This window comes from Rhineura floridana, chromosome 3 (assembly GCF_030035675.1).
Source record: "Rhineura floridana isolate rRhiFlo1 chromosome 3, rRhiFlo1.hap2, whole genome shotgun sequence".
Lineage (NCBI taxonomy): Eukaryota > Metazoa > Chordata > Lepidosauria > Squamata > Rhineuridae > Rhineura > Rhineura floridana.
In genome coordinates, this window is record NC_084482.1 from 191,995,980 (window position 1) to 192,010,350 (window position 14,371).

The following is a 14,371-nucleotide window of genomic DNA, read 5'->3' on the forward strand; positions in this document are numbered from 1 at the left end:
TACTTCTCACACACGAAGTGCAAACCTCTTTCTGAATGACCCCCCCTTTAAAAAAAGCTTTCCACCCACCTAAGATCCTTGCTCAAGGGAAGTAGAAGAGGGTATGGAAGAGTACTGTGACCCCGTGCTCCTCGTAAATGGATTTACTTGTGAAAACTAGGCCTTTGGCTACTGAGGAAACATGGGTTGAACATAGCAAATTACGTGGGAGAGGGGGGAAAACCCTAGTCCAATGGATTTATTTCTTTCCAATTCTTATACCTTACAGAAGCAGCCATTATTTGGACAGCCATCTGTCAGGAATGCTTTGATTTGGATTCCTGCATTGAGCTGGGGGTTGGACTTGATGGCCTTATAGGCCCCTTCCAACTCTACTATTCAATGGTTCTATGATTCTATTTCCAGGAATCCTTTTCCACAGTATACATGCCCAGCTATATGGGCAGCAGAACGGGGCTGTTACAATGCCTAATTTTGCCCATCCTCTCTACTCTCTTGGTGCTCAGGAAACCAGCGGGGGTGGGTGGGGTGGAATGAAGTTTTTAACCACATATACACATTAAGCTACTTTGGATCATTTTTACACCATTTTCCTGGTACTGGGAAGGCAACTTTATTAAAACAGAACCTTTTTTTCCATAAGTGATATACACAAAAGGCATGGCACTCTTTTGCCACTGGATCCCAGCCACTCTAAAATCATGCTATATCCAGTGAAGTGCCAAAGGGAAGGTACCACATTCACAAAAGGCAGGTACCCATTCAGAAAATAGAGACATTCCAAAAGCAGAGTGGATATGTTTTGAAGAACACTACATACGCTCATTTGTTTTTGTTTTACATTATGTAGTCACCTCAACTATCATCCTAGAGTTCTTTACACAATCTTTGTCACTTTTAGGAAAATCAGAACACCCAGTTTATCATCATCATAAAGAGGATTTGTACCAATTCAGGAACACAAGAGTGAAAATTAAGTTTCAGAGTGAACCAGTAAGAAGAGATTAATCTGTCCTAGAAAAAAGTGGATAAAAAGCTACCCAGAGACAAAACTACCACCCCTATACGATTCAGAATCATTACCTCTGGCTACAGATGCCCACAGGTGAAAGTTGTGGTATTCAAGAACATCTGCATGAAGGATTAATTTGGAACTAATCCTTCCAATGGAACATAAATATGCTACTAGGTATTAAAGTTAAAATGTAGTCAATTTTAAAGTAAAATAAAGTAAAACAAAGTAAAGTGTTAAATATGAACCAAATGAAGATGCAAATAAAATTTCAAGTTTTAATACCTAAACATTTTTTTCTAAATTGGACGGGTTTGGGCCTACTACTGAGAAGCAGAGGTCTTGACAATCCCTTGTATAATGAAGGATGTCCTAACAGTGATAACTATTTTTCAAGGCCTACAATCTACTCTTCATTCACAGTTCTTGTGCTATTCCACAGGGCAACATCATACGGTCTTGGTGGAAGAACAGTTCTGCCTCCTCCTATTCTCCAAAGATCAGGCAAACACACAAGCTTTTTTGCTCCCAAATAGTAAAGTTCTCTGCTTTGGCAGGTTAGATATCTGTTTTTTTCCTGACACTGCATCCATGGAAAGAAGTTAAAATCATGGACTCAGAATATCCATTTCATGGACCCCAGTTGGATATCTCACCCCCATGTGCCTCAGAAACACAGACTGAGCGGGGAACCCCACCACCCACAGCAATGGGTGAGTACGTGCCCCATTAAAAGAAGCCGGTGGGAAAGTGAATATGGGGCCGTCTGTATCCGCATCAGTAAAGGTTACACACTCCCCCACATAGTCCAGGGACACTCGGATCCTCCTTGGGTGTTTGCTCAAAGACAGGGCAGTTACAGGGGAAGTGAGAGCCCAGTGTTGGCCCTTCCACAGTCCCACAGCCCAGATCCCCTGTTCCGGGCTAAAGTCCATCATGCCCTTCTTTTTTGAAGGATCTCGGGTGACTCCAACTGCCCAGAAATCCCCATCACCCACTTCCAGCTCCCAAAAGTATCTCCCAGAGGTAAACCCATCACAGCCAAGAACCAAAGCCCTGGAATCCAATCTTTTGGGAGTGTCAGGGATATATTGTAAGGCAGGAAGCCTGTGCTGGGGCTCTTCAGATCCTGTGTTTCTTCGGTCCAATAACAGAGGAGCATATGGTACATCTAGATCGACGGCTGCATCTGCAGAAGGCACAAGATAAGGCATTTTTAGTCCGAGGAAGAGAGAGAGGGTCATTCCACAAACAGATCCATTCCCCAACAATGAGGTGCCTTGACCCTCCCCCTTGATCCACATGTCTGTTTTGCTACTTCTCTATGGCTGTATTGGCTGGATCTGATGCGAGTTGTAGTCCAAAACATCTGGAGGGCAGCAGGCTGGGAAAAACTGCACTAGTGTGTTCAAAGCTTTCACCTCCATTTGGAGTGTTTTCAGAAGCTTTTAATGAAGGCAAACCAAGAGCACAATGAGCAAGTTGTGCAGTGCAGACATACCACTATGAAAACTTACCTTTATCATTCATTGTTTGCACAGTTTCTCCTTTCTCCACGACAGATATCACATTATCTACAGAAAGAAAAAGTAGTTTTTCCCCCGAGCAAAATGTCCATTAAAAAGGTAATTTAGCCTCTCAAATGCGCAAAGTAACTTGCCCAAGGCAACTGGGGGACCCTCCTAGCCAACTATTCCAACCTGGGCTTCTCATGTTAAAAGTCGGTGAACTCCAACATTGTTTCTCTTCTGCAGAAATGGTAGCTACTATTGTTGATGCAGCTTGCTTTAAGAGGCAAAGTGGAATTTAACAACAGTAATTCCCACCTCCTGCTTCTGCAGAATGGCCTCTATTAACTGAACCTTCTGGCTCTTGCATTAGTTAACTTCCCACTGAATTCAACATGCAGGAAATGTTTTCACCAGCATTTTGCTATCATTTTTTTGCAGCCCCTTCCACCTTACATCACCATCACTGCCTTCCAGGACTCATAGTCATAAGAATGCAAGACCACCCTGATGGCTCAGGCCAATGCTCATACAGTCCAGCATCCTGTTTTCATAGTAGCCAAGCAGATGCCTATGGGAAGTCCACTAGCAAGACCTGAGCGTCAAAGTACTCTCCTCTCCTGCAGTTTCCAGCAACTGGTATTCAGAAGCATGCTGACTCCAACAATGGAGGCAGAGCATAGCCATCACGGCTATTAGCCAGCCTTATCCTCCATGTATTTGTTGAATCCTTTTTTAAGGAGGTGGTCATCACTTCCTCCTGTGGGAGTGAATTTCATAGTTTAACTATGCATTGTGTGCTTTCTTTTGTCTGTCCTGAATCTTCCAACATTCAGCTCTGCAGCAAAAACTCACAGCTCCCATTTGCCATGACATCATGGTACAAACACCAAAGGAAAGCCCTGTACTAAAATATTGCTCATGAACTCCCCCTGGCCTCCCAGATAATTGAATCACTGCCACATTACCATACTGAGGACTTAACTGAGGGCCTTTGATTACCACCTGTGCAAGAGCCATACAAAGGCATATTAAGTAAGTTACTGGGTAAGGTTGCCCACAGACAACACAGCTAACCAGTCAAGATAATGTTAGGAATACTGCATTTGGATTTGTGTTAAATGAACTCAGCAAGCCTCACCTGGGCCCACCAAGGCAGAAATAGCTTTCCATTTGTTCGTTCTCCAAATTCACAGACCAAGGGAATACTGATAGTTCTTATTAGCTGCCCCACAATAATACATAGCAGGTTGGATCCAGACTAAGTTAGTTGAACTTATGTGCCATTTATCTCAATAGGTCAAGATCATGATTTAACTTAAGTCCAATTAATTTTGATGGGAACCAAGCTAAACTAATTTAGTTTGAATTCAATTTATATAGTGGTTTGTCTTCACTCTAAGCAATCCTTATCAGAACCCTATTAAATGTTAAGCTGTAGCATTAGACCCACAGAGGTGTGAGGGGTGAAGGCTGAAATGAGTTCATGACTTTCAGCTCACACCATGTGCCCTTAAAGAAGCTCCTGGTGAAACTCCATTTTCTCTTGTGCCTTTACAAACCAGAGCCAAATGCATTCCCAAAGTTATGCGAGGCCTTCTCTGATTTGAGCTGGATTTCAGTGCATAGGGTCAAGTTTTTAAAGATTAGATTTTAATAAATGAAAATAAATTCATTGGAATGCATGTTATTTTCAGATACTAAGCAGCCAACTTGAGCTAAAAGTTAAAATACATAACTTCCCTATCCCCTTCAGCTCTTTTTCTGTACCTTGGAATCTATTTAGTATTTCCTTCAGAACCATCCCTTTCCGTGAGAAATCATCCAGTCTCTCTTCAAGCTTAGGAGAACCTTCTTCGGATGGCTGGAAATGACCTGCTGCACATCTGCATTTTAAAAGGAAAAAAATAGACACTCTTAGTGAAAAAAGTCTCCTCAATCATGTTTTGGACTACAACTTCCACCTTCCCTGACCACTGGTCATGCTGGCTGGGGCTGATAAGAGCTAAAGTTCAACATCGAGGGCACCAAACTAAGGTAGGCTAGTCTCCTTTAACTGAGTGAGGCTTTTAACTCTAGCCCAAAATACTGATATGCTGTTTCCAGAAAATGAAGTGGATATATGATTAAGCATTAGCTCTCACTGAACCTGTGTGATTAGTGTGAAGTTCCGCAGTTTCAGAGAGATCTTCTAAATACTGCCCTCCTTGCTCTAGAAATATTTGAAGGTCAATTCAAATGTGCCATGAGGCAAATGGATCAGGCAACACATTTTGGGTGTCATGAATGGAGCAGAGCAGGAGACAAACCTCAATTGCAGAGCAAATTTCTCCCACACAAGCTTCTAATGCAGCTCCCAAATGATTCTGCAAGGCTTGCACTGGAGAATTTTATGGTGTATTATGGTGGTTAATAAGTAGGTGTACCATTTGAATTTCCCACCTCAGGAACCAACATGTTTTGAGCTGGTCCTGGGACTGCAAGGATGCAGCTCTATGCAACAAGTTAAAAAGTGAAGCTGCTCTACACAAGCTCTGTTCCTGCTCTGTCACGTACGTGCTGCTTTATGGCAGGGATAGGGAACCTGTGGCTCCAGCCTGACCACTGACTATGCTGGCTAAGACAGATGGAAACTGGAATCCCACACCACCTGGAGGGCCACAGGTTCCCCATCCTTGTTTTATGACAGCAGAGCACATGTGCCACTTGTGGGCTGCAATGTTTCCACAAAGGGATGAACTGCCGTTCTCTGGAAGCAGAGGAATCTAAAAGCTGTCTTGGACATTGTGCTATTACACTGACTTTGGCAGAGGAGGAAGAGCAGTAAGTGTTGCTGCTTTTCTTGGTCTGCAGACCCTCAGCAGTTTGAAGGGATCCTACCAAATGGCATTGGGGGGGGGAGAAAGAGAGAGAGAGTCAAGGAGGAAATTACTACATACCTGTTCATTGTTTTTTTAATGTCCTAGAGGAGAAAAAGAGAGAGAAAAAGGAGCTCAGTCCCACAATGCTTTGCACTAGGACTGTGTCACAGGCTAAAGGGAGAGCACGCCTCTGCACCCCCATCTCAGGCTGCAGAGGACTCCAAGAGCGCTATCAAAAGCAGAAGGGTGGAAGCTTTGTTCTAGCCTCTGGTGCTTACAAGGCAGGGGTAAACAGCCTGCCCCCCCAGTTGCCCTCAGGCTCTTACCTGCGATCCTAGAGGCGGAACATCTGGTGTTTGCTCCAAGACAAGAGGTGGGGGGTGCTCCGGTTACACATGGGAGCCTTCGGGCCACGGTGGTCTCCCTGGCGCTGCAACTGTTTCTCTGAGGAGAAGGGCTGCCCTAGCTTTTAGCAGCCTTCTCCTCCCCAAACTGTCTTCCCACCCATCCTGCCGGTGAACAGGCTGGCTTTTTGACCCCTCCAAGGCCTGCCCACCGGCTCTCTCTTGCCCGGAGCCACCGGCTCCTTCCCTCAGCCATGCCACTCACATGACCTCTAAGTGTGCTGTCCGACAGGCACACCACGCCACTGCCGAAGAGGGGGTGCACCTCACTTCAGCCCAACAGAGGCAACTGCGCCTTGCTTCCAAGAGCCCAGGCGAGGCCCCAGAGGAGCCTCCGCAATTGCCCCATCCCGGGATCACTGTGTTGTACTCTTCACCATCACCTGTAGTGACTTTCTGCACGTCACAGGTTACCTAAAATCTTGTCCTTGTTGCTTGTGATCAGAGAGCTGGTTGCAAAGTAATTAAAAAAAGATTCTGTGCCAAGAGATCAAGTGCGCAGGAGGTGCTGCTCGATTTTTTATAACAAACCAGCCTCACATCCTTGGAATAGCTACAAATGATGTTCACCACGGAGTGGACCACAGGAAGACCCTAAGGAGATCCCAGAAAATGCAGGCTTTTTTGCAGGCACACACACTCCACAAGCCCCTTTTGTTTTCCTCCAAAATAAAATTTAAAAATCCCACTCGTTCACCATAAACACAAGTTATTTCCCTCCCGCAATATCCTCCACAGCATGCACACATCAGCATTATTCCGGAGACTGAAGAGTTAAGAGAAACATCTAATCCAGTCCCATAGCTACAGCAGCACCCCAAGTACCCAAACACCCTTAAGAGAGAACCCATATTAACATGACTGTACGTACTAGAGGTCTGCATGGCAGCCATACCCGATGTGTCCCGACATGAACCTGAAGGAATGGGGTCATCCAGGCCAGCTTCTCAACAGCCTTCAGGTCAGGCTGAAGGACCTGGAAGTACATCTGCCAACAGCAGAGTGCTATGGTGTCATAGCATTCCACAATGGGAGGAGCCATAGAGTTCCAACTGTCCTTTGCAGAGGTCAAAGGGCACTCTAAAAAGGGTGAGCCAAGCTAATGAGACATCCCTCCCTCATCATCATCATATGGAATGTCAGTTTCATAGCACTCCTTATGAGTGGGGAATACTCTGGACAACTGAGCCCACCTCTCCACTGGACTGGCTTTGGTTCCTAATGAACAGCCTCACTGCCTGCAGGGGCAAATGACAGCACCTGGGCATGCTGGACAGCTGATGGGGGTCCACCTGTGAATGAGACCCCAAATCCAATCTACAGTACATACGCTATGCCCCCAAGTTGCTCATGCCCTGTCAGCATCCTGTGCTCAAAATAAGTGTTTTTGCCAGTTCCAGCAGGGAGAAGGCCTCAGCTCAGCCTTGCCCAAATATCTGTGTTGGCAAAGAAGTAGCAACTCCCATATTCAAATACTTGTGGGCTCTTTAGAGCTCCATTGCCTGGAGTCCCCAATGCTTGGGGCCCTTAACCCACTGCTGGGCACAACTCCAGGCGAGAAAAAGACCTTGCTGTTGATTGTGAAGTCTCACCTGTAAAAATTCACTTGCTGGCTGCTTACATTTCACCTCCATCTCGGTAATCACATCACCAAGACGGGAAAGCTCTTCTGAGAGTTTGGTAACGATTTCATCCTTCCGTTTCTCTATCTCTTTATCTAGTTCTTCTAGCTGAAATAGCAGGTGTTGTTCCTGATCTTTTAGAAACTGATGCAGGCACTCAAATTCAGATATAATCTCCTGTCTCTCAGCTTGGACTTTTTCCTGTAACGACCACAGGTAAGATTAGAGAGTTAGGAGGTCTTTTCATGGGTGCACAAAACAAGAATATCATTGCCGCACTAAAGAACACAGTAATCAAAATAGCTGTTTGTATTAAGAGACTGCACAAGTGCAGACACAGAAGGTATAAGACCAGAATAGACTCTGACAAGGGCAGCAAGGACTGGAAGAAGAGGGGCATTATTTAAATCCAAAATGAATCTGCAACACCTCCATCCCTTTTCCCTACCACTACCCCATCGTCCCCTGGTGCTGGCCCCCCTCTCCCTCCAGGTGGACTTGGAGGCGTTGAGAAGCATGTTCTGCTGTACAGCATCTGCAACCTAGCTTCTTCAATCCCTGGACATGGCAAAATAGTCAGCCTGGCTGGAGGATAAGGCTGCAAGAGGGGGCAGTAGCAGAAACGGTAAACTGCTCAGCACCCCCTTGAGGGCGGTTATCCAGGACAAACATCCCACTCGTCCAACGTATGGACTCAGTCATGGATAGAGTGCACTGCAGGATGAAACCAGAATATTTGTTTAGGACTGTCAACTAGCTACTACATAATAAAGTATTAAAAAGAGACAGAAATATCATCAAAAACAAAAAGTGACTGCCCTTTTATGGAAATTCAGATAAAATAGCATTTTTTTTACAACAGAACTTCAGGTCTAAAAAACAGAAACAAATTATGTATTATCCCAGAGCTATGCCATATTTAGTGATGTGGGTTTTTCAGAAAACTCTGAGTTGGAAAAATTTCCAATGCAAATTAGGCCAATTTACACAGGTTAATTTGCATCAGAAAAATTTTTTCAGTTTGCAATAGAACATCTTCTGATGCCCCAAAGAGTGATTTAATGTACTTGTATTTGGTAGACAAAGCTAAAAAAATTGAAGCCATCCAGCTTGCCAAATGTTTTATTTGTGACTGATACGCATTCACTGTTACTAATGAACTTATGCAACTGAAAGTTTTCCATTAAAAAAAGCCTTTTAGAAAATTACCTACTCCACATCGCTGGCCAAATTGAGAGTTCAGTTCCACAGCTGCCATTGTTTAACATACAGCATAATCCTATACATTTCTACTCAGAAGTCAGTCCCATTGACTTCAGTGGGACTTGCTCTCAGACAAGTGCTTACTAAATTGCAGTGATAGGAATTTTATGACACTGTAGGAAGGATGGAAAATCTTATAGTCTTCTTACAACACAAGGAAAGGGAATGGTTTTAGGAAGGGAGGCTTGTCTGGCAAAAAAACAAAACCCAAGCCCCAAAGCCTCTGTTCATGATCACCAAAGTCACCAGGAACCTACCACGTAATCCTGGATTTTCTTCTCTCCAGTTAGCTTCTGACTCCATAGTGTGTTCTTCTCCTGCTTCAGAATTTCTAGTTGTGCCAGAACCCGCTCCTGAGCAAACAGAAATGGCTTGAGATGGGAGGGAGGGGATTAGAGGTGGTAAGAGCATTGGGGGGGGGGAGTTAGCATAAACATGTAAATGTAGTTTAGTCAAGCAGGAGTTTTTACCTTACCATAACCTTGCCATGAAAAAGAGAAGACAACCTCCCCCTCAAACCTCTTCCAAATCAGGGGGGCAAGGGGGCTAGTTTGTTTTAACAGTCCTATAGGATAGTGTGCACTCCACAGCAATTTTTTTTAAAAAAAATCTAATTCCATATGCTGGTTGTATTAATTTTTTTAACACAGATTTACTTCTGCTACTCATGGGAAGGGAAAAAACTGCAGCACAGAAAACTGACTCCCTATTCCTTTACTTACCACTGGAAGTCATACCTGGTCCCTCCATAGCTTCTAAGACTTTATAACTGGTCATGTATTTTCATACTTATCAACCACAAGGCTAAATAAAATACTTAGTTCTTCAAAATAGCCTCAAGATACTGATTCAGCAGGTATTAAAATCTTGATATGCATGCTGAGGTCAAGGATGCAAGTACTACACAGAGCCTGGGCTGGAGGTCATATGGTTCCCAGACATTTACCTGTTCGTAGCATTCTGGTACTGAAAGCAGAGATGTAAAGTCTTTGTTCTAAAGTAGAGCTAATGGCTCAAACCTGCCTGTCGACCAGTATGATTTTATTTGTTTCTATCCCCCCACCAAGAAGCTCAAGATAGTGTACACAGCTCCTCCACAAATTCATTTTACCTTCACAATAACCCTGTAAGGTAGGTTACACTAAGAGACTGGGACTAGAGATGTGAAGGCCGGAAAAAAACCAGAATAGGAAAAAACCCTGTTTTTTTCACATTTTTTCCAAAGCTTCCCCCCCCCCAAAATGGAAAAAATGGATTGTGGAATGTTTTGTTTTAGCATGATGAATAAAATGTTTCACTGAATCTTGCTCTCCCCCTTTTTTCCTCAGTTCTTTTTATGGGAATGGATGCTTTATGTCTGCTTGACACTGTGGAGGACTAGCGGAGACATAAATAATTTTCTTTGTTATTAATGCTGATGTTTTTTTCTGTTTAAAATTGTTTTTTACCTGCTCCTCATAAACTGGCAAAACGAAAGAGGTTCCTTACAGTTCAGGAGCTTGTAGATCCATTTGTTACAAAAAAAGGTAAAACTTTTAAAAAGTAAACTTTTAATATACCAAATGTGATACTTTTATGCCAAACCAACTTGTACATAATTACATTTGATGTTCCTGAAGTAACAAAGTCAATCTGTAAAAAGTGCTAATATTGCATTTTTTCAATTTTTCTGAAAATGTCTGTTTCCCCAGAAAAACCAAAATAAACCTTTTTTTCCTATGGCTTCAAAATTGCCAAAAATGTTACATCTCTAACTGGGTCGGGACTGGCCCAGCTGCCTTCATGGCTTAGTGTCTTCCTAGACCTAAGGCAACAGTAACAATGCTTGGCTCTTTGAGGCTAGCAAGGTCTCCTTAACTGGCCCACCTGTCACTTAAGCAGGCAGCTTTTCCTTCAACGAGGCTTGACTACCTCAGAGAGCTGGTAGGCCAGGTTTTTGGATATCTTGGGGCAAAGAGTTTTCTGTTATAATGTGGCACTTGGAGAGTGGGGAGTCACACCCACAGAAGAGAATAGCTATTGAACGACTTGTGTGGTGCTAAAGTTTTTAAGCCTGAAGTAGCTGACAGAAGAAGAGTCACCTGAAATTCACTCGTGAATTCCCTGAAGCAACACAAACAAACTAAACACTGTGGACATCTCCTCTCAACACAATCAGATAAATGGCACAGGAGAAAATAGGATGAGCTCTTAAAACTGAATGCAAAAAAAGAAATCTATAGACCTTACTTTGAAGCAAAAAGGCTTAGGATCAGGCTAGAAATACGTCAATTCCTTATGAATTGGTAAAATAAAATCCACAAGTAATTCACCTAAGCTTCTAGGACTGTAAATGAGAAACACTGCATTGAGAAAGGAAAGTTACTATTCAGAACCCTTCATCAGTTGCTACATCAGACTGACAAGACAAACAAAACAGGTAACTTGATACTTTGATGAATACAAAAGAAAGAGGCTGACTAGATATTCAATGGTCTCTAGCCCTCTACTGACTAATGTATTAACATCTGCTTAACATTTCTTTTAAGGTTGCTAGGTACCTATATTTGAACATCTACTCTTAACATAAACTTAAAGATCCACAATTCTTCCAGTTGGTTTGGTGTTCTGTAGACACAACATATCTAAGATAAGATAGAAATATGAACACTAAAAAACCCTCCACACATCCTCTATCACAGTTATTTCTCTGTCCTACGGCCAAGCATTTTGTCTGAAGACCACAGCTTGGAAAGCTACAGGGACTCACAACTGTCTTGACCCAAGAAAAGACCAATGCCAACAATATTTGAACAGAATTTTCACCAAGAATACAAAAGTAACCATAAAGTCCTAAATCACTGTACGGACAGAACTGGCTACGGGATAGGAAGTGAAAAGGTCCATTTAAGCAGAATTATTTCCCACAATAAATCAGCCTTATAAGAAGGAATGCACCTTAAGTCCTCCAAACATAAAGAACTTAAGAAAAGATGCTTCTAGAGTCAGATGTTAGAAAAAACCCAGAAAACAATGGTATATAAAAAAGGCAGAAAACAATAGATACTATACTTTTACCACTGTTGCTACTTCATTTTACATATGAGCCCCATATTAAAGCAAAGGTAAAGGTGTCCCCGCACTTATTGTGCGAGTCATTTCCGACTCTTAGGGTGACGCCTTGCAACCTTTACTAGGCAGACCGTATATATGGGGTGGGATTGCCAGTTCCTTCCCCGGCCTTTCTTTACCCCGCAGCATATGCCGGGTACTCATTTTACCGACCACGGATGGATGGAAGGCTAAGTGGACCTCGACCCCTTTTACCGGAGATTCGACTTCCTCCTTCTGTTGGAATTGAACTCCGGCGGTGACGGCTGCGTTACCGCCACTTACCACTCTGCGCCACGGATGTTAAAAAAAAGTGTAGAATATAAACAGGTGATTTTTAAGGCATTAAACTGTACTTCAGATAAGTTTGCTGTGCATCACTGGGGGATGGGGTTAAACATTAAAATAATTCATTACAGTGTCTAACAAAACAGAGATATTAAATTTTTATAGCAAAATGTTTTACTTGTATCCCGGCAGCTGAAGAAGGCAGAACCTGAAACGTTTTGCTGTAAGAATTCAGTAACTCAGTGCTGTGATATTTTGTTTGGCCTAATAAAGGTATGGCCCTAATATAGGTTTTTTCGTATGGGCCAACACAGCTGCTTTTACTTTCTCTGTTTTGTGAGTCCTTGTTTTTACCTAAACACATACACGCGCGTGCGCTTTGTTTCGAAAAGCTCGCCCTTTGGCTCTTCCTTACCCGGTAATCCCGGGCTGCCCTCTCGACGTGAAAGATGGTGTGAGCCCGGTGTTCCTCGGACCTATCGCAATGGGCGCAGATCGGTGCTTGATCCTCCTCGCAGAAAAACTGGAGCACGTCCCGGTGCTTCTCACACAGCTTCTCTCCGGTACCATCTCCACCTCCTGATAATCTTCTCGGGGCGGCGGCAGCAGCTGCTACTGCCGAGGTAGCTGGTGTTGCTGCTACTGGCAACGGCGGCGTCGGCGGGGTCGTCAACAGCAGCAGCGGTGGAGGTGGCGGCGGCGGCGCTGCTGAGGCCGGCGGCGGCGGCGGCGCTGCCACTACCGCGGGTGCCAATGACGCCACGGGAGCCACCGGTAGCGGCGGTGGCGGCGCTGCTGCTGCTACTGCTGGTGGCGCTACTCCTCCCATCCCTGCTGCTCCTCCAGGCCCCGAGTCTAGCCTTTGCCGCTTGGGCCTCTCCACCACCAGGTTGGCCAGCAACGGCGGCGGCTTGATGGGTCGGAGGTTCCTCTTGCGGGCGGTGGCGCCGCATTCCAGGCAGGAGATGTTGATCTTGGGCTCGCCGAGGCGCTGCCCGATGCAGGCCGTACAGAAATTGTGCCCGCACGGCAGGCACACAGGATCCGGGCAGTACACGCGGCAGAGGGAGCACCAGGTCTCGCTCGGGCAGCGGGGGCCGGCGGGGATCTCTGCGGGCGTCGTGCCGGGCGGAGGCGAGTCCGGCGGGGAGGGGGGCGAGAGCGCGGGTGGGGGCGGGAGGAGTGGAGGGGGAAGAGGGCCGCCCACGGCCAGGCCCGGGTGCTGCGAGCCCCTCAGGCGGCTGCGGAGGAGCCGCTGCTGCAGCTGCTGCTCCGCCGACATGCCGCCGCCGAGACCGCCACCACAGCCGCCGCTCATGATGCCAGTCAGCTAGCCAGCCGAGAGCGAGCCTGACCGCGAGGACTGCGAGAGTGTCCTTCCGGCGAGCGCGTGCCCGGATTGGCTGAGCTGCTCGGAGAAGCCAGGGGGTGTGGCTGCGTGGCGTTAAGCGGAAGTGAGGGGGATGCCGGGAGACGTTACGGCGGTAACCCTTTGCGTGCTGGATCCTAGAAGTAAAGACAGGGCGGGAAATAAACGCCCCGTTCCATAATTTGTAGCACGCGGGTTGCTAACTGGTGGTCCTTTGCGCAGGGTGTTGGTCTCCACCTCCCATCCTCAGCCCCGAGCTAAGTTTGGAACAAATGGTCAGAGATGATGGGCGTTGTAGTCTGAGAACGTCTGGTGGATCAGGTTGCTCACCCAATCACTTTTTCATTTAAAAAAAAAGCAAATAGGGAAATTGGCAAACGTGCACATTTTCGAGCTCTCTTCCCTTCTTCCCCTCCCATACAAAGACAGGGTGTGTCTGCATGATGAATTTATAGTAACCCACCATTCCAATCCTCAAGTATTATCAAATATGCTAAGAAAATTCCAGTTGATTTCAATGGCCCTTATTTGCTTAGTTGTTGCTAATGATAAATGGAACAGCCTTGCAGTCAACTCGCAAAGCAAAATCTTTCACCTTAAAGGGTAATAGACACGTAAGTTTTCATGGGCATAGGGGTGAGGAACACTTTTCAGACTGAGGGCCACATTCCCTGTTAAGCAGCCATCCAAGGGCCATTTGCCAATGGTGGGTGGGGCTAGAAGGAAACATAGGCAGAGCAACAAATGTAAATCTTACCTTTGTACAGTAGGCTAGCTTCTAAAGAGCCAGTGTGGTATAGTGGTTAAGGTGCTGGACTATGACCTGGGAGACCAGGATTTGAATCCCCACATAGCCATGAAGCTCACTGGGTGACCGTGGGCCAGTCACTGCCTCTCAGCCTCATGAAATCCCTATTCATAGGGCTGCCATTAGAGAGCCAGTGTGGTGTAGTG

General features: G+C 45.3%; 1 protein-coding gene across 3 annotated transcripts; it reads right to left on the reverse strand.

Annotated features, from left to right (window-relative positions):
* Positions 1 to 574: 574 nt before the first annotated feature.
* LOC133380881 (zinc finger protein RFP-like) lies at positions 575 to 13,554 on the reverse strand. Of its 3 annotated transcripts, none has more exons than XM_061619045.1 (8): positions 12,464 to 13,554; positions 8,928 to 9,041; positions 7,378 to 7,608; positions 6,657 to 6,773; positions 5,460 to 5,482; positions 4,291 to 4,406; positions 2,530 to 2,586; positions 575 to 2,201 (listed from the first exon to the last, which is right to left on the reverse strand). In XM_061619045.1, exons 1-8 carry the CDS (start codon positions 13,364 to 13,366, stop codon positions 1,621 to 1,623), a joined length of 2,142 nt encoding a protein of 713 aa, XP_061475029.1. In that variant the 5' UTR covers positions 13,367 to 13,554; the 3' UTR covers positions 575 to 1,620. The 3 variants fall into 3 exon arrangements, with proteins under 3 accessions (XP_061475029.1, XP_061475030.1, XP_061475031.1); XM_061619046.1 differs by having other exon boundaries at positions 8,928 to 9,023; positions 12,464 to 13,545; XM_061619047.1 differs by lacking the exon at positions 6,657 to 6,773 and having other exon boundaries at positions 12,464 to 13,550.
* Between the last annotated feature and the right edge of the window lie 817 nt (positions 13,555 to 14,371).

Coding starts and splice junctions, on each gene's coding strand:
- LOC133380881 (XM_061619045.1), bottom strand. CDS start 13,366: ATGAGCGGCGGCTGTGGTGGCGGTCTCGGCGGCGGCATGTCGGCGGAG. Junction 4,407..5,459: donor ATTAAAAAAACAATGAACAG/GTATGTAGTAAT, acceptor TTTAAAATGCAG/ATGTGCAGCAGGTCATTTCC. Junction 2,202..2,529: donor GCAAACAATGAATGATAAAG/GTAAGTTTTCAT, acceptor TGCCTTCTGCAG/ATGCAGCCGTCGATCTAGAT.